This window comes from Mustela lutreola, chromosome 7, assembly GCF_030435805.1.
Source record: "Mustela lutreola isolate mMusLut2 chromosome 7, mMusLut2.pri, whole genome shotgun sequence".
Lineage (NCBI taxonomy): Eukaryota > Metazoa > Chordata > Mammalia > Carnivora > Mustelidae > Mustela > Mustela lutreola.
The window spans coordinates 93,302,666-93,329,683 of NC_081296.1; the positions used below are offsets into that span (position 1 = coordinate 93,302,666).

Genomic DNA, 27,018 nt, shown 5'->3' on the forward strand with positions numbered 1-27,018 from the left:
TCCCCGCATGGCAGGGAGTCTGCTTCTCCCTCTGACCTTCTACCTTCTCATGCTCTCTCTCTCTCTCAAATAAATAAAATCTTTAAAAATAAAATAAATAAATAAATAAATAAAATGGACACATACTCATCCACTGCTCAAAACAACTATGTTCATGAGGCACCTGACTGGCTCAGTTAGTAGAGCATGCAACTCTTGATCTCTAGTGGTTGTAAGTTTGAGCCCTATGTTGGATGTAGAGATTACTTAAAAAACAAAAATCTTTGGGAAAAAAATGATCTTAAAAAAATAACTATCTTCGGTATTTTTAAATTGAAAATTTCCTAACAAAACAAAAAATTCACGTATTTGTGAATTGGTCATGTATTTCATTATCACACAGCATATTTCATTTAAACTATAATATTGAAATTAGTTTTAATGGATACTTTTTTTAAAAATATGGAGTATAGGGGCACCTGGGTGGCTCAGTCAGTTAAGCATCTGCCTTCAGCTCAGGTCATCATGCCAGGGTGCTGGGATCAATACCCCACATCCGGCTCCCTGCTCAGCTGGGAGCTTCCTTCTCCCTCTCCTCCTGCCTGTGCTCTCTCTCACTATCTCTGTCTCTCTCTCTCAAAGAAATAAAATCCTTTAAAAAAAAAAAAACATGGAGGGGCGCCTGGGTGGCTCAGTGGGTTAAGCCGCTGCCTTCGGCTCAGGTCATGATCTCAGGGTCCTGGGATCGAGTCCCGCATCGGGCTATCTGCTCAGTGGGGAGTCGGCTTCCTCCTCTCTCTCTCTCTGCCTGACTTTCTGCCTACTTGTGATCTCTCTCTGTCAAATAAATAAATAAAATCTTTAAAAAAAAAACCATGGAATATATATGATGCATTTAGGACATTAGAACATTTATCACAAGTAATATCAAATCATTTCATCATTGCTCTCCACCTCGGCCCCAGCTACATTTATTGGTTCCAGCCCAACCAACCCTCATACTGGATTGAAGCTTAGTCTTTAGCACTCAACACTTTTACATGCCATCAGTTGTTTAAATTCATAATATGTATCATTTTTCATGGAAATTATAAATTCACAGGGAACAATGAGTTGACAATCGGAATACTTTAATTTACCTCTCAGACTCAACTCCTTAGTTCTCTTGGACTTCGCACTGCAATTAGATGCTGATTTGATAAAACTGTCTTAAAAGGTAACAGGACTATACACCCTGTTGCCTTACTAAATGTTGTGCCCTGCCTCAATTTTTCCGAGGATGATTTTGGATCACTATCTTCATGATATATATAGATGCCTATATAGTTATATCATTCATCCATGGTCTTACCGTAAGATAGCCATAGAAAGATCTTTCACAGCAGTAAAATGGTCAAAATACTGATGAAAAAAATAATGGGAGAAATGATGATAATTAAGTATAAGATTGAAAAGGCAGATATTAATCAGAATCAAAGGAAAAAATAGAAGTGTGGACTTCATAAATTATGGGAAGAAACAATTTAGGAAAAACTGAAATAAAGGAGTAAAAGGGTGAGAAAGAAGCAAAGATAATTCCAAACTGCCACATGAAGTAATGTTGGTAAAATCCCAAAATATTTGTAAAATTGAGTAAAAGAGATTATGTGTGTTTATAAAAATGTAGACAGTGGTGGTCTTCACATATTAAATTTTAAAGGTGTAAGGATGTAACAAATAGAATAATAAAATATTGAAGCATCCTTATTGACCACAAGCTATATTACTAGATAAAACTTTGTTCAATGAAATTAGAAATAATTTTTTAAAAACCATAAATCCCATGGAAGGTATTTATTTTTATTAATCCTTATTTTTATTTTTGAAACCCGGCACTAACACATACTGAGCATAGGAGACACTTGAAATATTTAGCTAATTCAAAATAACGCTTACCAAAAGAAATAACACTGCGATAGAGTCACAAGAAGTGTGGATAACAGACTGTGGCAATGGATGAGGGTTAGGGAGTAAGAGAGATTGTAAAACATCTAAGCCTTATTAATATATTAATCATGTAATGACTAACAGATAACTTAAAATACAAGTGAAGGTGAAAGTAGTGTTCTCAGAGGAAATGTTTCTATCTTTATATGTGGAAGTCTTCAGTTTTTTCTAAAACTACATCTTGATGAGAAGATTGAAAGAGATACTAGAGAGGGTTTTATTGTTTGTGTTTATCAATAATTCAGACAAAACCATACCAGGGAGCTAAGGATACAAAGTCGAATCAGACAGTTTCTGCCCTCAAGGAAATCAGAGTCCAGAGGGAATGATGTAGCTATAAATAATTAGAATAAAGTATGGTAGGTGCCATAATAGAGGTAGGCTCAGAATGCTTTAGCAGAACAGGTGAAAGGGCATCTTGCCCTGCCTATGAGATTAAGGAATGCTTCCCAGAGGAGATGGTGTTTGAGTTAGGTGCCATTGGGATTGGCAATTAAGGAGTCCATGGTGACTTTAATGAGAGCAATTTCTACTCTAATAAGACACAAAACCCAAATTGCAGATAATTAAGAAGTGAATGAAAAAATGTAGAAATGGAGACAATGAGTGTAGACTACTTTTCCCAGGAAATTTCTTTCTAACACTTCTTACTTGCTACCTGTGAATAGATTTAATAAAGAATTTCACATTGCACAGCACAATTTAATGCTATTGCTAATAATGGATTTTTTTCCCTCCGTGTTTGTGAATAAATTGAACTCCCTTTGTACAAGCTCAGTAACATGAATCCTTCCAGCAAGAGCCTTACCTAAAGGAGGTTCAGATCTACATCTTTGCATTATGGTATCTTTGATTCTCAGTTCTTCTGTTCCTTCTTTCTATTCTGGAGTTTCAGTCTCGATTGCCAAGTATACCTAGGTGAAATGTTCTCTTTCCTCCCTCTCTTCCATCTTTCTTTCTTTTTTTTTTTTTTAAAGATTTTATTTATTTATTTGACAGACAGAGATCACAAATAGGCAGAGAGGCAGGCAGAGAGAGAGGGAGAAGTAGATTCCCCGCTGAGCAGAGAGCTCGATGTGGGACTCCATTCCAGGACCCTGAGATCATGACCCGAGCTGAAGGCAGAGGCTTTAACCCACTGAGCCACCCAGGTGCCCCTTCCATCTTTCTCATAATTTCTCTTACACCTCTAACCATATATCCTCAAGTGATTCAAATATGTTATTATCTACACTTATCTTTCTAACGCCAAACACCAACTACTGAATAAACCAAATTTCTTAGAGCGTTCAAGGCCCTCCAGACTTTCGTTCCAGCCACTTTCTTAGCTTTATCTTCCTGTACCCTCCTCTTTCATCTTCAACTTCACCTTCCTCTCTGTACACCCTGAACGTTCTGGCTTCCATTTCCGGACACTGTTACCTTCATTTGGAATGGCTCCCTTCCTGCAACCTCATGTCTAAATCCTGTCTGACATATAATTATGGTCTTACTTAGTTGTCATATTTCCTATAAAAGCCTTTTTGGATCTTCACAATACTACTTTTCTTCTCAACCTCAGTTTTTATATGTGTGTCTCTATGCCATTCATTCAACAAAACTTTTCTGAGTACCTACTATGTGCCAGACACCAAAAAGACCATTTTCTACTCTTTTCCACAGATGAGTCGCTATTTTATCTCACCACTCCTATCAGACTATAAATTCTTTGATATCAAGAATCATCTAATACAGCTCTGGAAATATCTAATACAGTGTTTTACACTAGTAATTATATAATAAATGTGTTGATTGCATTAATGAATAAATTAATCTCAAATGGAGATCCATCCCCTGAAATTCTGTTAAACAAAGATAGCATCCAAGACTTTTATCCCCCCTGCCATGAAGTTCTCTCCTACCATTATCTGCAAGAATGCAATTTGTCACTTCCTCAATTTAACTGTCTTAAAATGGCATTTTTCAAAAAATGGTATTTGGCATCCTTGTATTCTCTTAAATTCTTCCATCTTCAGCTCCATATATTCCATTGAAAAATTCCAGAAGTTATAATATTAATCAAGTCCTTCCACTTATACCTCCTTGAGTACCTCACTTAGCTGGTGACCATATTATAACTTCCTTCTTAAAGGGGTCACTGGGGGTGCCTGGGTGACTCAGTCCCTTAAGTGCCTGCCTTCAGCTCAAGTCATGATCCCAGAGTCCTGGGATTGAGCCCTGTGTCAAGCTGTCTTCCCTGCAGGGAGCTTGCTTCTCTCTCTCCCTCTCTCCCTTGCTCTCTCTCTCAAAAAAATAAATTAAATATTTCAAAAAAAAATTTTTTTTTTCTTCCTCATCATTAGCCATCAGGCAGATTCAAATCAAAACCGCATTGAGTGGGTGCCTGAGTGGCTCATGGGTTAAGCCTCTGCCTTCAGCTCAGGTCATGATCCCAGGGTCCTGGGATTGAGCCCCACATCAGGCTCTCTGATCGGCAGGGAGCCTGCTTCCCTTCCTCTGTATCTGCCTGCCTCTCTTCCTGCTTGTGATCTCTCTCTCTCTCTCTCTCTCTCTGTCAAATAAATAAATAAATAAATCTTAAAAAAAAAAAATGCATTGAGATACCACCTTACACCAGTTAGAATGGCCAAAATCAACAGTGTGGAGATTCCTTAAGAAAAAAAAACTTAAGAAGGGTCACTCACTGGCGCCTGGGTGGCTCAGCGGGTTAAGCCTCTGCCTTCGGCTCGGGTCATGATCTCAGGGTCCTGGGATCCAGCCCTGCATCGGACTCTCTGCTCAGCAGGGAGCCTGATTCTCCTCTCTCTCTCTCTCTCTCTCTCTCTCTGCCTGCATACCTGTGATCTCTGTCTGTCAAATAAATAAATAAAATCTTAAAAAAAAAAGAAAAAGAAGGGTCACTCAAATAGAGTTACTTCCTTCTTTTAACCCATCCTACATAAGTTAGCTGTGAATTTAAAATCAGATTATATTTCTTTTCAAATCTTTCCTCTTTCTGTGGCCATTAATAAAAAAAAACTGGTTCAATATTAATACACTTCCATTTCTTCCCTAATCTTACATCTTCTTGCTATTTGCCAACAATCTTTAGTTTAAAATGTGCTTCACTGGGGCACCGGGGTGACTCAGTCAGTTAAGGATCAGCATCCTGGTTTTGTCTCAGGTCATGATCTCAGGGTCGTGAGACTGAGCCCCATGACAGAATCTACAGTGGGTGTGGAGGCTGCTTAAGATTCCCTCCCTCCCTCTTCCTCTGCAACTTCTTCCTCTCCCCCTGCCACTTCTCTCTCCATGTGCACTCACACATACACATTCTCAAATAAATAAGTAAATCTTTTTAAAAAATTAAAATAAAAATAAAATGCGCTTCACTTCTAGAACACTCTACCTCTTCACTCCCATCAGCATAGTTTACTATCACTCCAGCTCTCTAGAACCCAGCTTAAAATCTGTTTTTAAGGGAACTTTTTAAATTAATCTAGATTTGTATATCACTATACTGATTTTCTATATATTGTTCAGTCACTAAATTAATTTGAATCAAATTATATTTATCCAACTTGCCTCCCTATCAGAGTCCTCTGTTAAGGATAGTTTCTAATCCAAATAGTGTAATACACTGATCTGTATTATTAATGTGAAGCTTTGCTCTTCGTGATGATATTAATGTGTGGTTTTCTGGCCTTTTGGTAAAACAAATATAATGGATTAAATAGTACATTGATATTCAACTCTTCTAGAATTACAATATAACCAAATGATCTTTATTGACTAATCAACCAAAACTTACAGAAAAATTAATGCTTCCATAACACCAGTTCCTAAAATATGGGTAAGGGAGTGAATTTGAGGCTTGAATACAAGATAATAAGGAGATATCACAAGAATTGCCAGGATTTGATACTTAGGGGCTAGGGTTTAGAATGTAATAAGGAAAAGTCTTCTGCTTCTGACTATAATAGAGTTGCTAAAATCAGATTAGTTCATTCACTGAGAATAACTACAAAACTTGGACAAAATACAAACTCAAAGAAAAACCAAGTAAAAAAAAATTTACTAAAAAGATAAAGAACTAAGAAGTTAATTTTCCAGTCCCACAATGCTGGAGAGACAAAAACTGAAGTGCAATCAAAGAGGAGAGACTTAGCTTTTGAATCAGATCCTAGAAAAGCTATGCCACAGGAATAAAGATAAATTGTAAATAGAGTAACTTCCACTATGTCAAGGTGTTCTCCCCAAATTCACACCTAAAACACCTACCGATACAAAGTGGAATTTAGAGGAAGGGGAAGGAAATTTGCCTGTGTTCTAGACCTTGCACTGAATAGGAGGCTGCCTGCCACTGGAGGATGTGCACAGGGCATGCCTAAGACTAAGATGGGAGCTGGAGAGAAATCCTCCCCTGTCCCACCATGGTCCACTCATCTAGTAGCAGGTAAAAGCCATGTACTTCTGAGAAAAATAAAAACATGAGAATAGACTCCCCCTAGGCTGCAGACACAGGGAACCTGCTAAAATCTGAGGGTAGAGCAGAGAAACTGAGGAGGAAAAAATGCCTCCAGCTCTACAAGCCTTTGTGTTCTACTGAACACCCAAAATAGTGGCAACCCAGCTCATTACTGGAAAAAATTTAAATCTATGGTACACTAAAGATAACTATAGCAACCACAAGACCCAACTCACCTCAAATGCTGACTAAGTTTGCTCAAATGCCCACATTAATGACCTGTGAAAGAAGAGATATTACCATTTTGGACATTTACCTTAGTTTAAATTGCTCCTTTATATAGAATATTTGACATTTAATTCAAACAAACAAACAAACAAAAAATGAGTTACAAGTCTTAAAAAGAAAAAAGGACCATGTGAAAAGATAAGATAGTCAATAGAATCAGACCCAGAGATGACCCAGATGTTAGAATAATCAGACTTTAAAAAAAGAAGCATAAAGAGAGATATTAATTTATTTACTTTTAAAATATTTTATTTACTTATTTGACAGAGAGAAAGCACAGGTAGGCAGAGCAGCAGGCAGAAGGAGAGGGAGAAGCAGGCTCTCTGCCAAGCAGGGAGCCCAATGCGGGGCTCAATCCCAGGACCCAGGGATCATGACCCAAGCCAAAAGAAGACTCCCAACTGAGAGCCATCCAGATGCCTGAGATATATTAATTCATTAATTTCAGAATAGTAACAAGGAGTCACAGTTAACTTCTCAGAGAAATAGAAACTGGAATAAAATGAAATAAATGAAAAAAAAAAAACTTAAAGTGCTGAGAGTAACTAATCAACAATCTAGAAACAAATATCCAGAAAAAAATAAGAAAATATCATAAGCAGAGCTCCACTAAAAGAAATCCTAAAGAGAGTTTATTAGGCAACTGGAAAGTGATGTGATCGCAGATGGAATCATAGTACCCTAGAAAGGGAAAATGTGTGAGATAAGGTAAGTGAATATTTACTATTTAAGGAAAAATAGAATGCATGTAATAAACATTTCATTTTGTTCAAAAGAAAAAAATCTATTAATATCAAAAGTTTAACAATCACAGCTAAATAAAGCACACATTTGAGGAAAATGTTTACCCAAGTGCTCATCTAGTCTACACTTGAGTTTAATGTTGAGATGCTCATTATTTTCTACTCTAGCTTTGCTACAAATGTCTTTATATTGAGTGATAATCTATCATCTTCTTGAATTTCTGCCTTCTGGCCCTAATTCTGCCTTCTACAATGATATACCATAAATAATTCTTATTTTTCTCACATATGTTTGAATTAATTATAGTACCCTCCAATGGAACAGAAATGTTTTATTCTGTAACCAAACATCCCCAGTCTAAACCATCCTTCACAGGAGGTAGTCCAGTTCTCCTCTACCCAGAATTTTCTACATGTACCTCACTTTCTTGATATCTCTGAAAAAGACCCCAACAAATGAAACAAAGTCCTATAGTTACCAAGGCATTTTTGCTTTCCCCACTCCATGTGTGCAGCAATGACATGTATCTTTTATAAGGGGAGAAAACCATGCTATTTATTCACATGTAGTTCCTAATTTTACTTCTGTGAAAGCTCTGGCCTCAATAGGTTAGAACTTATTTTTGTTCACTGAAAGCATTCAGTATACTTTCAGAATCCTAGGCTAGGAATAGTGTACAAACAAAAATTGGTTGACAGGATTCTGGAGGCTATTTGGACAAATAGTGGACAGTAGTATGGCCTAAAATTGTGACTTTTGGGATGTCAAAGAAGGAAAGGTTGGGGTAATGGAGCTATTGATAAGGCATATTAACTAGTTTTGGACATATGGGTCATAAGAAGGATGAGTCAATGATGACTATGACCTTTCAAGCCTTAGTAACAAAGTAAACAAGAAAACTATGGAGGCCGGGATACATGCCTTGTTACTGAGAGAAATGTGTTGCTATAATTTAATGTATTAGATGTTCATGGAAATAACTTGTAGATAGGCATAAAAATAAGATGGGAGATTTTGTTGGAGGACAGGGATGGACTTTTAGCTTGATACATAGTAGCTCAAGCCATATGACAAGGAAACAAAGGCCTATCAATGTGCTCTAGCCAAAGACTGTCAGGAATATATCTGTGGTTGAGCAAAATGGCTTTATTGCTTATTTGCAAATAAGACCACACACCATAGGGAACTGTGTGGCATTTCACTGAGAGGATGTTAGAAATGACTTATTATAGGATTGGGGTTTAAGTTAGATGCTTTGTGAGAGGATTCAAGACAGTAGAACTTTGAAATGGTTACTGTCAAGATGTGGGGTAATTCTATGATTGAGTATCTTAAGAAATCTTTTTTTTTTAAGATTTTATTTATTTATTTGATAGAGATCACAAGTAGACAGAGAGGCAGGCAGAGATGGGGGGGGGGGGGCTCCCTGCTGAGCAGAGAGCCCAATGCAGGGCTCGATCCCAGAACCCTGGAATCATGACCTGAGCTGAAGGCAGAGGCTTTAACCCACTGAGCCATCCAGGCACCCATACCTTAAGAAATCTTATCTAGAAAGAGAGAAGGCTGGAATAAAGCTAAAGCTGTAATTTGTAAAGAAGCAACAGTTACTAGTATAATAAACATGAGCAATGTTTGCTATCTTTGTGGTTTTCAGTGACTTGATTTTCAACTACACTTAGGCAAAACTACAAAGGGGTCTTTTGTCTCACCTCTCTACAGTTAGAGTGTCCTTGTCTAATGTTGGTGTTCAGTAAAATAGTTTATATTTGACAGAACACCTAGGCCTGTGAATCCCAGGCCAACTCCTAAAAATACCATAGCCTAGCTACAGTGTCAAGCCATTTTCCAAATGTGAGGGGTTGGTTTTCTCTCTCAGACCAACGGACATAGCCTTGGGAAAGAGCAGTGGAAGTTGGAATAGGCAGAAAAGATAGTAATGGAGATAGAGAAGCAGTCATGAAAAGGTAGAGAACAAGGATAGGCTGGTGCCAGGAGGTCCTTGGTGAGAGGGTAGTCAACATTACTAAGGGTATTTAGAACTATTTGGGACTCGGTGGGGGAAAATGGAGTAAAAACATCATTGAATCAAGGTATCACTGATGATCTTCAAGACAGAAATTTGGGGAGGATTTTTGTTGTTTTTTTCAAGATAGACGATAAGGGGCCACAGATCAAGTTGCAAGGCTGTGGAGAAGGAGATACTGGGGGTAAAGACCACTCATTTAAAAAGTTTGGCAGTGAAAAGGAGAGCAAGGGAATGTTAACTAGAAGATTTTGTGAAATCAATTAAAGGAGTTTTTTCGCCCTAAAATAGAGATGACCACTGCATGTTTGAAGCTGAGGAGAAGGAGCCATTGGAAAGTGCAACAGTGAAGATGCTAGTAAAGCAATGAAAACAGAGAGGGGTCTGAGATGAAGAACTTTGGGACGTGTGTCTGTCCTGGAGAGAAGGCAGGACTCCTTCACATCCTGGATGTAGCAGAGAATGTATTGGTACAGAAATAGAAATGTTGAGTTGGGATATGGGGTAGATATGGGAATGGATGACAAGCAAAATCATCTTTTTTCCCTTTTCCTTTTTCAGTGAAATTAGAAACTAAGATCATTAGCAAAGGAGAAAGGGAGACACAAAAGCCTGGAGAAGGTTCGGGTCATCTGCTAAGAAGTTGTTTAGTAAATAAACAAAAGATACCATTTTTCTATTAAGTCACCCATTTTATTAAAGAAGAAAATGCAACTGTTGCTATATTTTATGAATTTACAGAGGATTTAGAAGTGAGAGCCCTTTTATTCCCAACAAAAGAAGGGAATGGTTGCTATCTTTTTACATTAAGAGTGGTCCAAAGAAACGTTTTAATTGGTATATCCATGCTAGATTAAATATTACTTGACACAAATAATTTGTAACTTTTTGGGGAGCTTTTGAATACTGTCTCTCCCAAAGGGGGAAAAAAAATCCTGCTGTTTTCAAAAGCTAGAGAGAACATCAACCAGAAACAATAACGCTCCAGAAGGGTGAATTCCATAATATCTAGAGCAAAGAAAATTAACGTTTCCACTTTCATTAACAAACATGGACCCCCGACTTTCCGCTGAATTCTGTTTACGTGTATCTAAATAACGAGCTGGCCGGCTCCTTCCTGGTATTAGGTGTGATTGAGAGATAACTCACCCGGCAGCGGCCGCGGCAGTTTTTGTGCCCGCCGGAGCACATGCTCTTGTGAGCATCAAAAGGAGATGAAGCCTGATTAACCATTTTGAAATCTATCGGATGAGGAGAAGTCCTTACAAAACAACTTTTATACGCTTTAATTAAAAACGTGTTCCGGCAGCTCAGAGCTGAATGGGCTTCAGGGGGAGCAGGGCTGAGCCCGTTGCTATGACGACACCAAATCTTTTCACGCCTGGCCCTTCCCCAGCACACTCTGTCTAGCTCCGTCCAGCCATTAATTCGCCTTCATCCCCTCTCTCACTGCCCCTGTCCCTTGGTCTGGGAGTCTATGGAAGACCCAGTACTATCTACTTTTTCTGCCATGGCATCTCTTCCTCACTCTCTTCCATCATTTCATCCTGTATTATTTCCCTTGCCAATCCCCATTTTCTTGTTTCTCTTGAAAACAAGTTTACCCCCTGAGTTGACAACATTTTTTTAAAAAATGGGAGAAGGGGGGGGTCACAGCATAAGAGTCACTGCTAATTACCCTTCATGATAAATTCATTTTTAATGGTCTTGAGTGTAATGGAGAAGGATCTCACTGGGTTCTTCCCCCCCCCCCCCCCCCCCGGTTTAACACTGGCTACTACACCACTCTTTCTGTGGCTGAAGATAAGGCTGAAATAAAAAGGACTATGGTTTATTCTGTTAACTTGTGCTTATTAAAATCTCAAGTTATTCCTCAAGCAGTCTCATCTGGTAACAACTGTAAGTGAATGTAAGACTTTGAAATATGTCCTGAAACATCGCAGACCTCCTTCTATTTAAGAAGGCTCTTGAATATTTAAAATGCTGTACTTACTATACAGAGACATAAATAAAACCCAGCATCGTCACTTGTACTATATGAAACAAGAATTGGGTGGAACTTGCCCGTCACACAATCTTACTTGGCAGAAACTGTTATCTTTGCATTCTTGTATCTAATGCATTTATAGACTATAATGTTATTACACGACTTCTGAATATTACTCTTTGAGTCATCTGAGGCCTTACAACTTTTCATTTTGATTATAATTCCAATTTTCCTTTTCACCTCTTCTGTTTTATAAGATAGATGAGTAGAATGCATTGAAGATAATTTCTCATTTGTTCTCCCTACTTACCTCTGTCTCCTCTTACTGTGATTACACTTCCAAAGTGAATTATTTGTCAGATTCTGTAAGAATTTCCTTTCTAATTGCCTGACTCGGTAGAGATGTAACTTAAGACACAGGTGTGGTCTGGAGTGTTAATCCTCACCATACCATGGCCCAGTGGTCACTGCAGAGAAAGTAGGTGAATCTTTCAGAGCCATGGAAGCCCAGAAGAGTTTTGAGTCTAAGATTCCAAACCATAATACAACTTTGAAGTTCTACCCTCTCTGTCCCTGAAATTGAAATTTAAAAATTTAACTTCTCTTTAGAAGTTTTCTAATGAACTTCCTCAGTCTCTTTACTATATAAAACTCTGGCATAATATATTCCTAATAGGCCACATGTAAATCGGTGGGTCACAAGTTCACAAATACTCTAAACTCACTCTAGTATAAGGAACAGTATTTCCTTTCAATGAAACACCCCCGCCAAGTTAGTTTCTATGTTCTTTTCTTATAATTTCATAAATTCCCACATTTTGAGAAATGGAAAAACTTACATATAGTTTAAACACTTCCACATTTTGAGAAATTGACTTATCATAGTCATACTTAAAATGTGAAGAGTCTGCATGACCTAGCATTGGATGGTATCTCACAGATGGACCAAGTTTCCTGTTGATAATTATCTGGTATAATTTAAGTGAATTAATGAGGTTTAACTTTCTTATCCCCTTCTCAGAATTAAGAATAAAAAAATCAAAAGCTTATACACACTAACAGTGTTTTCCCACCTAGGGCACTTAATTTGGATCAATCTTAGGTAGGCACTAAAGTGAGTAAATGTATACAGATTGACTAATAGGCATTCAGCTGTCTGAAACAGGTTTTAGACCTAATAAAAATATATCCTCAAAGAGGCATTTTACTTAAATATCAGAGAAAATATTGGCAAAAGGTTTTGTGTTGTGAATATAGTGCTTCTCCATTACGCTGATAAGAAATGGGAGTCCTTCAATTCTTGACATTTAAATCTATTCTGGACCTGGCCTGGGGAAACTCTGAAGGGGATAATCTTGCAGGTGAGTGGACTAGAAAACATAATAAACAAGTCCTTTCCATCACCATATTCTATGGCCCCATGATTCAGTGAATCTCAAGGCTAAGTGTACTTGGGAGCTGTACTTTAAATAACACAGAATTCTCAATTCTATTGAGATGTTTTACATTTCCTTCCCTCCCAATTTTGTCTCATAGCCAAAGACAACCACATGAAAATCATGGTATCTTTTATTTAATAATTCATCCATCCTATGGTTGGATGTCACATAATCCTTTATGTGTGCTCTGGCACTAGACAAATTGTTTATGTGATAAACCATGGGACTGTCCTGTAGTTTCTGTGGTCTGGTGGATATATGTCAGAATTAAAGCTTTTTGGTAGTTGTTTGGAACATATTATTATTCACAGAATGGTTCTTAGACTACATCCAGAATGTAGTTACTCTGAAGTACCCAAAATATCATAAAAATTAATGCCCAGCTATCTCTACCTACACAGAACCCTGTTCTGGTCATACACATTGTCTTAAATTCATATTCAAGTTGTTAATCAGTAAAATCTAAATAAACCATTGCCCTCCTCACCCGGTATAAATGCATTTCTCTCCCCAACATTTCTAAACATGTGAGGGAAGCAGCTATCCACCACATGTGGAAGAGCATGTCATAACTAATGACAAAGATGACCCACACTCAAAATGTACTGGTCACTGAAATTTAAATCTTTTCTTTAATAGGTTAATAAAAAGTGGGGTAAATGTCCAGAAGAGAAGGCACTCACTCTTCAATAACTTGAAATAAGTATTTGGAGCTTAATGACATCTAAAGAATAGTGCTATCCATGAACTTCTTCCTTAGAGTATCAGACTATAGGCAAGGTAAGTGTTTTATATCCTTTTTGACGTAAATGAAAAAGATTTCACAAAAGTAAATATATGTTTTAACATGATTTATATTCAGGATGCTGTTCCATAAGACAAAAAGATGAAGGTAGGAAGAACTGAAGGCTTCTCTTTAATCTTACCTACCACGCTGGATTTTTTTTCCTCCTCTCCCTCCCCCAAGTGCCTAAAAATTGAAGTGATCAGAGTTGTAGGGGCTAAATTTGTAAAGGTTACTCCACTTGATGATAAATTAAATATAAATTTTTATATTTTGTGATGAGAATAACGCATAGGTGGATATCTTAAATCTGAAATGCTTTGCTTAATTTCCTCAAATCAATTGACCACTTTATTGCTTTCATGCTTTGGGGACATTTTGTAGATGGCAAGGTCTCATGGATGCTCCTTTAAATCAGATATTTAATTGTATGTGTACACTGTGTATATCAGAGCCAGCACATGTATACTCTAGGGTGTGTGTGTGTGTAATTCTTTGGAGAAAAAGGTGAAGAACTGGTCACTTGAAGACTGGGATAGTCATGACTAATTGGCAAGGAACCACCATAGTTCTGCCATAGCAGATTCCATAAGTATTGTTGCAAAACAAAACCAAAAAACTTTAAATTGCTTATTATTCTTTGTCTGACTGAAATAAAACCGCAATGCATAACTTCCTCAGTAATGGGTGAGAGGCACAATTGGATTGTGTAGGAGGTAGAGCCAGTAATGAATGACTGAAACCTGTATTTTAGACACTAAGCTATAGAGGTCTTCCTGGCTCATGATTCTTAGAGAATTTCTCTCTGTCTCTCTGTCTCTCTACTCTCTTGTCTCTCTCTCACACACACACACATGCCCACACAGACTGGGTGAAGGCACGTGATACTGCCTGTTTTTAGTGTCTTTTTTCACCTCCGTTCACTCAGGAGAGCAGAGAAGCAAGGGCTAGAGGTGGCTGAAAGGGCAAGGATGGCGGTGGAACCCGGGAGGAGGCGCCGTGGTCCAGGTCATGGTCCGGGACAGCGTCCACCCAGGGGGAAGCAAAGCGGGTGGCATAGCACTCGCGGCACCCGGACCCTTCGTCCGGATGCAGGACGTGGTGCCCCCGCCATCCTGGCCCAGGCCCCTGGAGCGCTGTTGTGCGCGCAGTCCTCACGGATGGCTGGCGTGAGAGCGAGTGGGGAGAGCCTGAGCAGAAAGGACTCCAGAGCAGGGGCGATTTAAAGCCCCGTTTTATCGGTCCTAGGGTGCGAGCAAAGCTGGCTCCGAACCGAGGGCTCTCCGAGTTGGGTGGCGCGGCCGGGATGCTGGGGACCCTTCGCGCTCAGACAGGGGCGCTTCTCCACCCTTGCGGCCCGCACGCCCCGGGCGCCAGGGACAGCTCCGCAACTGGAGGCCTGGAGGGAAGAGAGTAAACACCCGGCCCTCGGGGCGGCCCTCGGGGAATGATTGCAAAGGGAGACACGAAAAATAAATCAAACGAGAGAGCCTCCCCGCCCCCTCCCGGCGCGGTCTCCGCGGGCGGCGCCACCCGTCCTGCAGCCTCCCGCCGGGCCCGCGCCCCCCGCGTTCCTCGCGCCCCCGGCGCGCAGGGGGAGCCATAGCCTGGGCCAGGCGGTCCGAGACCGCGCCTCGGAGCGGGTCCCAGGAGCGCGCCTCGCCCTCCCGCCCCGCCCGGCCGGGCCCCTCGGGCGGGATAGAGCTCTGCTTTGCTCTTTTCGTTGGCCAAGCACAATTGTGTTATTGGAGATAATGAATTCAATCCCCATCAAAGGGCATTAGGCTCGCCCGGGCCCTGGAGTTGCTGATGCCTTTTTTTTTTTTTTTTTTTTTTTTTTAAACTAGGAATGAAAGGCTGTGGAGAAAAAAAAAATTCTCTGGGGGAGCCTTTCCCCTGATCGCCGCTTTTGAAGTGAAGGGGCCCGGCCATTGTTGTTCACCTCGCGGCCCATACGGCTGAAGAAAGCCTGGGCTTTTGATGGGCTGAGAACCGCCTCAGCAATGAGCACCACGTCGGGCCGCGCGGCCTGCGGGCAGCATATGTCTCGGGGCGCCCGGGCACCGTCTGGCGGGCGGGGCGGCAGGCCCGGCGGGAAGGGGGCTCCGCCTCGGGATCCGCCTGGGAGGCAGGGACCAGACACCAGGCCGCACCCTGTAGCAGCGCCTCCCGGGGCCCCAAGGCCTCCGGCCCGAGGTCTCGGTTTCTCGCGCCCACTTCGTGGCTCCACGCAGGGGCTCCATCGTCTGTGGTTAATCAGTACTTGTGACCCGGAGCCCAGCCCTTTAGAGGTGAGGGTGGGGAAGGCAGGGGTCTCGCGAGCTCACCAGCCACGGTGGTTGGAAGTCTTTACTTTTAAACCACTGGAACCGAGCAGCTAAGGTGGCCGGCTTAGAGCTTGAGGAGTCTGAGAGGGCGGACCCCTCCGAGAGGGGCATCCGTGCCCACGCAGTTAAGATTTTTCGCCTGTGACTCCACCCGGCGCAGCGCGACCGGGCTCCGGGCGGGGGTGAGGGCACCAGCCGAGGGTAGCAGTCCCTCAGCAGCACGCCGGCAGGGCAGTTTCTCCAGCGTGCGCGGCGTCCCGCCTCGCAGTTCTGAACCCTGGACAGAACATTAGCATCAGGTCACCTTTTCCAAAAACTTGGTGCACGCATTTAATTAAGTTTACTTTCCGTGCCCTCGGTATGAACTTTTCCCACCTCGATTCACATCCCGCGACGTCCCCCCCACCCACCGCACCCCGCCCCGCCTGCCCGCCCGCCAGCCCCAGGCCTCTCCGCTCTAAAGTCATCAGCCGGAGGGTCAGCTTTCGGTTCCCCGCCTGGTCCCCAACCCCCGCCACCCACCCCGCCCCCCAACTACCAAAAGATCCGGGTTACCCGCCCCATTAATACACTAGCCAGGCATAACAAAGGGAAGCGCGTGTCGGCAGAAGGCGGTGTGACTCCAGGCAAAGGTGAGGAAACCTGGCCGGTGCCCCGCACTGCGAGACGGCTCAGTGCAGTTTGAGCTCTCGAATCGGCCTCCACCTAGGCAAAATCGGTGAAAGACGCACTGGACAGAGCTGATGTTGGGTTTGGCGTCTGCAGCCGGGCTATGGGAGTGAAGAAAGCCCAAGGCTCCCAGGTGGGACTGGGAGCTGGGGGAACGTTCCAAACACGCACCCGTCACCTGCATCGGGCAGGGAAAATCACAGCTGAGTGTAGCGCTAGAGGGGAGCCTCCCTCCTCCCTCGTGCATAATGGGTCCTCTAGATTAAGTACATAAACGAAACAAACCACCACAAACCCCTTACATTTTTCTCATAAGTTGCTTATGTTTTATGTTTTAAAATAACCATTCTTTGGTGTGAGAGAAAACAAACAAACAAACAAACAAACAAACAAAAACTGACCTGGGATATGATTAGACAAGCAGAGGAGTAACTAAAATTTGGGGAGAGAAGGGAAAGAAACGAAATGCCCGTTGATTACAATGTTCCCTATTTCCAAGCAGGTCTTTGGTGGTGGTGGTGGGGTTTTTTTTTTGGTTTTTTGTTTTTTTGGTTTTTTGTTTGTTTGTTTGTTTTTGGCGGGAGGCGCGTATTTCCAGGTTGTTCTTCTGGGTTTCAGGGATTTTTCTTAAAAAGCCCCCGATGTAGTCTTGAGGAAAGAGGTAGAAAATCAACCCAAGGAAACATCACACTTAGAACACCCAGTCAGGCCTGCCCTAGTGCTGGTGGTCCTGAACTCCATCTTGATGTGACTTGACCAGCATTCCACCTGAATTCTGAAGTTCTCAACCACCTATTCCACTTAAGCCCTTTTCTTCCCAGATTTTGAGGCAGAATATTCTTCTTGTATACTCTACATTGAGTAGAACATAGAGAACCCCAAAATATCATGAAGTGGCATCTAGAAGGAGGGATGCTTCTCACTTTCTGGGACTACAAAGGGGAAGTTTATGCTCACCATGAGCTTTGCTCTTACACTGTGTAGTCACAGCTGACATAACTGGAGAAATGAGGAAGCTAGAAAAAAGAAAGGTAGCAAGTGAGGATTTCCCCCTTGTCAGATTAAAAAAAAAAATGCTTATAGTAGGAAAATGCATGCCTTTTACAAGTTAAAGTTGAAATGGATGGGTATTTTCCAGCTCCCTATTGCTTGCTAGAATGACGACTGGAGGGGGCAGTGGGAAGGTGAGTGCTGCAGTCTGAGCTGTCCAAAGTTCAATGAACCTAGCTTGACCCGGAGCTAAAAGAGAAACACCAATGAAACTATTATGGTCTTAAATGTAAGTATTTGGAAGAAGAAAACCAGAACATTGAAAGTAATCTATTATCAAATGTTATTTGGATATACCAAATAGGATCAGTGGTAGAGTATAAAAGTTGCAGAAATAGCTGCTTTAAAAACAAAAACCAAAACTTATATCTCCCCAGATTCTATTTCTAAACGGTTAAGGTTGTAAAGTCTTCTAAGTTGTTTCATTTTATTACATTCTTACTCTCATGAGTTTCTATTGATGTTCATGATTCTGTTTGAGAAAATCTTATTTCTAAATTTCAGCATAATTTCAAGACCTATTTATCCCAAAGTAGCTTACGAATAACTAATTAGACATTATCTTAAGTCCATTTAGTTGCAAAACACATTATACTACAATACAAATAAGCAATTAAGATTTGATTTTTGAAAAATTACTAAACATCTATTAAATAATTTAAGCAATTTTATCAATTTTATCTTTTCAATGAGAGTTTCCTCTTGACATATTGAGGTATCACATTAAAATACATTATAGCTAAATGTTCTACAATATTACTGCTAAATCAACAGAAAACCAATTGATCTTGAGGAAAGGTTAATTAATTTGGGCTACAGGTCTCCTACTTTGGTCTGCATTGAAAAGAATTTGTATTGATCGCAGAAAATTTTTGCAAAGAAACTTAGTAAGCATTTTTGTGGAATTGAGATCATTTTTAAAGTACTAAAACAACAAGATTTTTTAATATTATCACTCCAGGAATTCTTTTTTGCTATGGCTCATTCAAATCTGTTAGACTCCTGAGAAAAATAATGTTTTTTATGCTTTCAGTGAAAGAAGTCCAGTATTCTAGGCTTCGGAAAATGAAAACAGAAGTTAAGAACATAAATAGGATTGTTTGTTTAATCCCTCCTCCCTTAATAATGCTCACCAGTTTATTCTGCTATAAAGAGTTCACGAAGGGACAAATGGAAATTAAATTTTATCTGTGACGTAAACAGTGTAATAACCATCAGTAGAAAACAGACCGAGCTGCCTTTTACTTGGGAACACTTCTAACTTGTGTAGTTTCTGGTGAGCTTTCCCCCTAGCTGAGTCTAGGTATCTTCTCTTTTTATCAATTTAAAAAATGTGTCAGTCCCGGAACAAGGTGAAAGTTAACATGTTTAGTTCTCTTCCCCAGGAATTGACTCCCAAAACATTTTTCTTTTTCTTTTTTTCTTTTTTTTTGTTTTTTTGTTTTTTTTTCTAAAAGTGCTCGGAAGTGGCGTCGTCACTGGATCGGAGAGCCTTGGAAGCTTTGCACTACAAGATCTGCAAGGAAGGTTTTTTCTTCTCCCCTCCCTCCTTTCCCATCCGGAGACCCCTCCCCCATCTCGAGGGAAAATCCTCAATGAAGCGAACCCGGTGGACCGCGGCTGAGCGGTCAGCATCCCCTTTTCGTCCTCATCTGCAGGAACGAGTGTCTGAGATGAAGAAATAGAGAAATTTGAAGACGAAAAGGGGTGTGGGCGGGGGCCAGGGAAGGCGGCGCGCTCGAGGAGGGTCGTCGCAGCACTCCCTTGGAACCACAGATGTTTTCCTCCTGGCCCTGGGGCGCGGCGCCCCAGCCCCAGGCGTTGCGGCGTTTGTGTGTCCGGGTTTCCGAGGAAGGGATTACGCAGCGGGAGCCGCCGCGGCAACGCGGGCGTTGGGCCGCGGGAGCGGTAAAGCGACGCCTGGCCTTCTTTGTTGACTTTTAGGTCTCGGGCTCGACAGAAGATTTATTCGCTAGGAGGGGAAAATGCCCAAACAATACAGAACTAACTGCACTTGTCACCCCGAGATGCCTGTGGTCCTGCTCTGTCCCTCTTCCCCGGCAACCGCCCGCCCGGGCCCCCGGGGGCGTCCTTCCTAACGCGCCGGGCGCAGGTCGCCCAGATGCGGCAGGACGCGCTCAAGGTGTCCGGAGGTGCTTTACTGCTCAGAGGTGGCAGAAAAGCGCGCGAGAAGCCCACGAAACCAGGTCCCTGCGACCCACCATGCTAGCTTTTCAGGCAGGTTTCCAAAGTGGCCTCTGCCAGCAACTTGCGGCGCCTCGCCCCCTGCAAGCCCAGAAAAAGTCTCAGCCAAGTAAGACAGAACGAGCTGAGGCCCATTTAAGCCTAATTGGTGGAGGCAAGACACTGAAATTGCTAATATGTTAGAGAGGCAAGGGAACATCACCGAGGGGAACGCAAAAGTTACACGATATAGACTCAGTGGGGCTGGTAAAATTCCTCGGCCCAAACTCACGGCCTTTTGTTACATTTGGAATTCGAATTTGCCAACGGGTTTGTTTACCCTGTATAGAAACATAAATAACTATTGAGATTGAAAGCTTTTTCCTCTCTTTGGGATTTTAATGTCTTTCCAAAAAGCTTCCAAATTAGATTTTTAAATTATTCAAACAAGTTATTTCCCTCTCCTCCTTTCATTAGCTGAAGGGGGGGGGGATTTCTGGATTTTTCTCAAGTGCTACATGCCACCCCTTCTCTCATCTGGGGAGGCAATTACGCGATAATTAAGGGACTCACACAGCTCTTTTTATCTTGTCCGCAGTGTGGAGTGGGGCGATCAAAGTAAAGGCTGGCCAAGTTCAAGCCCCAGCGAGGATGGAGTTCATACACAAGGGCTCAGGCAGGCTAGCCTCTGCTTGGACTGGTGTTGTTATTGTTGATGTCAATCCGAACAAGACTTACAAAGAAATAGGTGGACTGGAAAGTGAGCCTGCTATCAAAGGAGATTAATGATTTTGTGATCTCAAGCAACTGTAGGGGTGTGAAGTTGCATTTAAAAGCTTCTTAGAAGGCAAACAAATCATCAGCTTTAAGTTCTCAGGAATGGTATTTTTAGAAACAATATTTTAAAAAGTATCTTCACAAGATACAAAATAGCAGCTACCCTGAAATGTCCTGGTGGCACAAAGCTTCCCCTGCAGGAGTAATTTAACTAGATTCCTTGGCCCCTTCCAAAGCTACCAGGATGGTTAAGTTTTGTTTCTTTTTTAATGGGGGTGGGAGGGGGTCAGGATTCTCTGTTGTAGACAACTTAATTTTATCAGCCACATCTGATATTTTATTCTCACTAGAATACTTCTCAGATAAAGGAAAATTAGACATTAGGGAAGGGGAAATGTAGTTATATTAATAAATTTGATTTCATTGTGGACAGACTCAAAGGAAACAGAGAAGATTTAAGCTCATGTTAAAAAATTAAACACTACTGGGAGGGAATAATTAGTCTTAAAAATCTCAATTCTTAGTATATTAGATCAATTTATCTACCCACTTTTATTGGATTTCTTTGGCTTCTTTTTACTAGCTTCCTGGTCGTTTAATAAACAAAACAATTTTGTTTTAGATCATTTTCCTTTCCGTCATTTATATTCGGTGCTGGACTTTGGAAAATATCATTTTCAGAATACTTACTTTGGATTTAATTGAGGAAAGTAACAAATATTTTTGTGTTAACATTTGATTTATTTAAAGTCCTTAACTGCAAATGATCAAGAACATATTCCACGGCTTAAAATTTTCATTTTCGTTATTTAAATCAAAATATTTTAATTACAATCACATTGATAAAATTAACATTTTTAATTTGTAATTTTAACCATCATTTAAAGCAATTTCAACTATAAAGAAAAAAAAGGAATAAACCATGCAATAAATTAACATTGAGAAAGCAAAGAAGAATAATGAAACCCGTCTGGCTATACTAACACCATGTCCAACTGTGAAAAGTGCATTAACACTGAATGAAACAAGCACACAATGGCAATAATTAAAATGGCCACAATCATTTAGATTTTGGAATTTCGGACCAAATTTTGAAATACCACTCCCTATAACTTATCTCTCCTCCAACATTGTAATATTCCTTTTTTCCTGGAAAAATATTATTTAAATGGTACAGATACATAAAAGCTAATTTTATACATGTTATGTGACCTCAGAATGACATGACAATGGCACTCTGCAAAGCAAGGAGCAGAGTTACTGAAGATGGCAATTCTTCTCAGGGTTGGCTATATGTGGGTGGAGAAGACAAGGGAGGAGGGTGTCTTTGTAACTTCTTGGTCAGGCAACTCTTGAAAATGTCCCATGTATATCACTAACCTATTATTTCTACGTGTTATGCAAATATATGGAGGATGTCTACATAGTTGAGCATGTGCATAAATAAGTTTGTACATAATATATATGTATTTCATTTTAAGACATCTGCTATCTGAATGTATCAGAAATGGAAGCTGAATAACAAATGGCTCTGATGTTTATAATCAGTTTATGTTTTGCTGCATAACAGCAGTGTTGTCCTTCAAATACTTTTAATAGCCCCTAGTGTCAACTTGTTTCTTCACCCTTTCAGTTCTTATGGTTAGGAGTATTGCCATAGACCTGTAAACTTGTGGAGGGTCAGGTGATGGGGGGGGGAGCACAAACAAATATTTTACAAGTCTGACCATCTTTCTTTCTTTTTCTTTCTTTAAATAAACCCTGCACAGACTAGAACGTGTCTGGAGGGAAAGAGGGAAGAAAGGGAAAGGAATAAGGAAGTAGGAGGATTTTATATATACATTTGTAGATTGTTAAACTTTGCAGGAAAAAATTTTGTTGGTTTGGGATTGGTTGTCTCTGTAATAATATACACAAGGCATTTCAAATACAATAACAAAGTAACAGTCCTTTGCACTGGGGAAAAGATTGTGCACACACACAAAAAATGAAATAAAAATAGCTGGGATTTTATTATGCTGTTGTCGGCTTGGTATGTGTGGTTTTGTTTGCTGTTGATTTTTCTCTTTCCCTCTGTCTGTCTGTCTGTCTCTCTCTCTTGCTACCAGCATGGCCATGCCAGACAAACCCCCAGTCCCAGGGAGCTAGGAAGTGTTTAGGACGGGTCTGGAATACACACCTTGGTAGTAGGCCGGCTCCAGGGCTGAGGGCTCGATGGGGCTCCTGGTCGCCACCGACGCGCTGCCGAGGGGAAGGCTGGCGGGCAACGCAGCACCATAGGGCGAGTACTGTAGTGCTTGCTCATATGCCTTGAAGTCCAGCTTGTGCTGCTGCTCCGAGGAGGACATGAGGTTGTTGATGGAGAAAGGGTGGTTGAAAGAGTAATGGGGGTCCCCTTTCAGGTGCAGCTGGGACTCGTGGGGAGCCAGGCCGTGCGCTGGGTGGGAGGGGGGCACAGATACCAGCGCCCCGGGCCCCGAGCTGATCGGGGGCGCAGCCGAGGAGGATGGCGTCTTCAACTCCGAGGCGCCCCCTGTCGCCGTCGCCCCGCTGTGGTCCAGAGTCTGGGGGCTGGCAGCCGGCCCGGGGGCCGGCGCGCCCTCTAGCTGGCCTGCCTTCCCGTGCACGCCCCGATGAAGGGGCGAGTTGGCACTGGGGTTGGCGGCGCTCGAGGGGTCCTTGCGGCTCTCAGGACCGCCCTTGGCGCCGCCGCCGCCACCCCCGCTCCCGCTGCCGCCCCCGGCCCCCGGCTGCTTCTCACACTTGAAGCGCTTCTGGCGGCGCAAGTAACAACCGTTCTCAAACATGTTGCCGGAGTCCGGGTGCAGCGTCCAGTAGGAGCCCTTGCCCGGCTTGTCCGGGGAGCGCGCCACTTTGACGAAGCAGTCATTGAAGGAGAGCGAGTGCCGGATGGAGTTCTGCCAGCGCTGCTGATTCTGCCGGTAATAGGGGAAGAGGTCCATGATCCACTGGTAGATCTCGCTTAGCGTGAGCATCTTGCTGGGCGCCTGCTGGATGGCCATGGTGATGAGCGAGATGTAGGAATAGGGCGGCTTAGCGTGCGGGTAGCTGCGCTTGAAAGTCTTGGCGTCGCCGCCGCCCCCGGCGCGGCTGCGGCCCAGGTTGGACGGCGCGTACGCCATGGGGCTCATGCACGGGTTCATGGCAGCCGCGTAGGGTCCCAGGCCGTTCATGGAGGCCGCGGGCTGCGCGCCCATGGCGCCCATGCCTCCCGGGCTCAGCGTCGTTCCCATGGCCGTCACGCCCGCCGCCGTCATGCTGTTCATGGCGCCCGCGGAGCCGCCCGGCATGCCAGCCACGGCGCCCGGGCTCAGGCCGGCGCCCAGGCCCGGGTTTGCGTAGGACATGTTGAACGAAGCTGGGGTCATGTTGCCGCTCGTGGTCATGGTGTTCATGGTCATGTAGGTGTTCATGGAGTTCATAGAGCCCAGGCCCGAGTTCATGTTGCTGACGGGGACGGAGGAGTAGGCCTGGAGCGGAGACAGCGAGGAAAGAGGCCCCGGAGGGCGGGGTTAGTAGTGGGAGCGGGCGGCCTACCGCCGGGGGCAAAGCCGGAGACGTGCGGGGAGCATTTCTGCAAAGCGCAGGACCCCCCACCCCGGGCAAACCGTCAGGCGCCCTCCCCAGAAAGAGTAAAGAAATGTCTTGCACAGCAGGGAAAAACTCTTATCGCGGCAGGCCTGAAAGACAAGCGCTCACAGAAAATATGTCCCCAGGAAGATGTGTAATCGCCTTACATGCCAGGCTCAGGGGCCGACTTCTAGGGCCCCTCCATCGCCTTCTGCCTCCACGCCAGTTGGTATTCCAGTCTCCACCCCAGATTACCCTCAGCAAAGTCATTTTAGTTAAAAGGAGTTAAACTCCGAAAATAGAATTATTCTCTGACTTTGCTTATTCACCCCACCTTACGGGGTGCGGTGGTGTAGTCCCCCGGGGCGGGCAACAGAACACTAGCTCTGTGCCTAGCTCACCTAAGCCTGCCAGGCCGGGCTGACCACATAGTAGCCTCGGCTATGCAGGGTGGCTGTTAATTAAACTTTTCCTGATAGAACTAATCATTCGTGGCCACATGACCATCCGTTTCTCAACAACTGGCTTTACCGCCTTAGTTTTCCCCCAAATGGTGACTTTTCGTTATTATGTTTAGAACGAGTGTTTTCCATCTACTTGTAGTAACTGTAATATTAAAAGCGACAGAAACTCAGAAGTTTAGTAAGTCTTTGGAAAAAAAAAACCTAAAAATAGATGGGGGGGGTAGGAGGGAGTGCATAATAATATCAATGCACTACACTTAACTTTAACTTGACTTTACATGTACATCTCTTTAAACCATTCAGGAAGTTGCACTAATTTCGTTATTTCCAGCCCCATAACATTTGAAAATTTTGGTGACCCAATTTGTCAAAATGATCTATTTTGTTTTCCCATACTGATATGTTGCCATGATTATTTCAAAGCTTTGCTTTAAAATCCCCCTTTAAATTTTCAAAATCAAAGTCTACTTATTTTCTCCCAATGCTATTTGTTTCCCAATTCTCAGCTTCAACCTGTAAGAAAGTTCTTTCTATAGGGGACTTCATTAACTAGTGGGTTGAGATGTCTGCATCCGAATTAAGCCCGAGGAAGAGTTCTGAGCTCACTTTTAAATTATCAGAAGAAAACCCTTATCAATAGCAATTTGGGAATGCCATATGTATGTTAAAATCATAGAGTCTGGAAAAATAAAAACATTTCTGATAGTTTAACAAAAGTAATGTCTGATTTTTTTCAGCAGTAGGTACAATTTCATTTGAAAAATTAAAAGGTGTACAAATTTAACTAGGCACACTCTGCTATGGTATGCAAATAAATTCAAGCTAAGTTTGTGAATATATAAATACATAAATTTAAGAAATTAATTACCATCCAAATATTTCCAGATTCTATATTTTTCTGTTCATGTCTTAAAGTATTTCTTTCTTTCTCTCTCCCCCCCCCTTTTTTTTGTCGTCCTCTCTCCAAGATTATAGATAATTGTTTTTAGTAATGGTGAACTTTTGGAGGCTAATTGCCAGCTGTTTCAAGAGAAATACTTTTAGTAGGTGGTGGTCCCGCCGGTACCTGGTTTTCCTCACAATCCCTTTGTGCACATTGTAAAATAAACCACACGAACGTGCCACCAAGGGGACAATGAGGAGAAACAGGTTCTCTGTTCGGGGTGCTGGAGGAGAAGTCAGTTCGCACCAGCGCCACCCAGCGGTTTTAGAGTAAAATGAGCCGACTTCTCCCCAAACAGGGCTTTTTAAAGAAGTTTTCTAAAATTTCGGAATCGATTCATTATTAAGACGCTCAACTCAACGGCAGCGTGCTTTCATCTGAAGACATCTGAGAATTCATCCGTGGGAGGAAGAGGCCGCCCTGCTGGAGAACTCTGCCTTTATCCTAGAGTTACCTCCAACTCTTGCCGGCGCCCGCCCGCCAACCCGCGGCACCCCGGGCCTGGTTCCGGCTCCCGCTCTCCGCAGAGAAGAGGCAAGCGCTTTCCAGAGCGGGTGCCTTCAAAGGCCAGAGTTTCCTAAAACCCTCTGGCTCGCTCCAAGCGCCGAACGCCGGGATCCAGCCTCCCCCGCGGGGCAGCGGATCGGTCTCCAAGGCCCGGCCAAGGCCTGTCCGGGAACACCTCGGGTGGACCCGCAGCGATGGCACGGAGGAGGCGCCCCCAGCCCGCCAGCCGCCCACCCGGCCGGGCGCCCGCCTCTTCAGGCCTTCCCCGGCAGGGGCTCCGGGAGGGTCCCACCTGCTGCCCACTTCTCACCTCCTGTGTGTCCGCGTAGTAGCTGTTCCAGTCGCTGCTCTCATGCCCTTCCATCTTCACAGTCCCTAACATCCTGGAGCAACCCTGCCCGATGCAACCATCCAGCCCTGTGCTAAGCGACGGTCGGCCGCGCGGCGCAGGGCTGGGGGGCGGGGAGTCGAGCAGCTGCAGTCACCCGAGCGCCCGCGCCAGCCCAACACCACCCTAGCGAGGAGGAAGCCAAGCGCTGCGGGGCGCGGCGTGCGCGGCGGAGGCGGCGCGGCGGGCGGGGGCAGGCGGCGGCCGCGGAGCGCGGCGCCCGGGAGCGCCTCCGCGGGAAGTGAGCGGGCGGCCTCTGCGAGACGAGTGCAGTTGAGCTGATGTGGATCTTACGTCGCTCGAGTGCCCACCTCCTCGTCCTCTCCCCATTTGTCGGCCGCACAAAGACGCTCGCACCTACAAAGCCCGAGGTGCACCTGCGAGGCGGCCGCCCGCCAGTCCAGCCGCCGCGCCTCCCGCCCAGCCGCGCTGCCGCCGCGC

The 27,018-nt window shown here is 43.3% G+C and overlaps 1 protein-coding gene and 1 long non-coding RNA gene across 4 annotated transcripts; one reads left to right on the forward strand and one right to left on the reverse strand.

Moving 5' to 3' along the window:
• The first annotated feature begins 11,228 nt into the window (after positions 1-11,228).
• Positions 11,229-21,305, forward strand: LOC131836486 (uncharacterized). 2 transcript variants are annotated; one of them, XR_009355637.1, is made up of 4 exons: positions 11,229-11,366; positions 13,533-13,673; positions 15,525-17,952; positions 19,181-21,305. It is a non-coding gene; the product is annotated as an uncharacterized LOC131836486 (long non-coding RNA). The 2 variants fall into 2 exon arrangements; XR_009355638.1 differs by having other exon boundaries at positions 17,812-17,952.
• A 222-nt stretch (positions 21,306-21,527) lies between these two features.
• Positions 21,528-27,018, reverse strand: FOXA1 (forkhead box A1). Of its 2 annotated transcripts, none has more exons than XM_059181946.1 (2): positions 26,500-27,018; positions 21,528-24,175 (listed from the first exon to the last, which is right to left on the reverse strand). In XM_059181946.1, the coding sequence occupies exons 1-2, from the start codon at positions 26,569-26,571 to the stop codon at positions 22,829-22,831; spliced, it is 1,419 nt and encodes a 472-aa protein (XP_059037929.1). In that variant the 5' UTR covers positions 26,572-27,018; the 3' UTR covers positions 21,528-22,828. The 2 variants fall into 2 exon arrangements, with proteins under 2 accessions (XP_059037929.1, XP_059037930.1); XM_059181947.1 differs by lacking the exon at positions 26,500-27,018 and adding an exon at positions 24,443-26,471.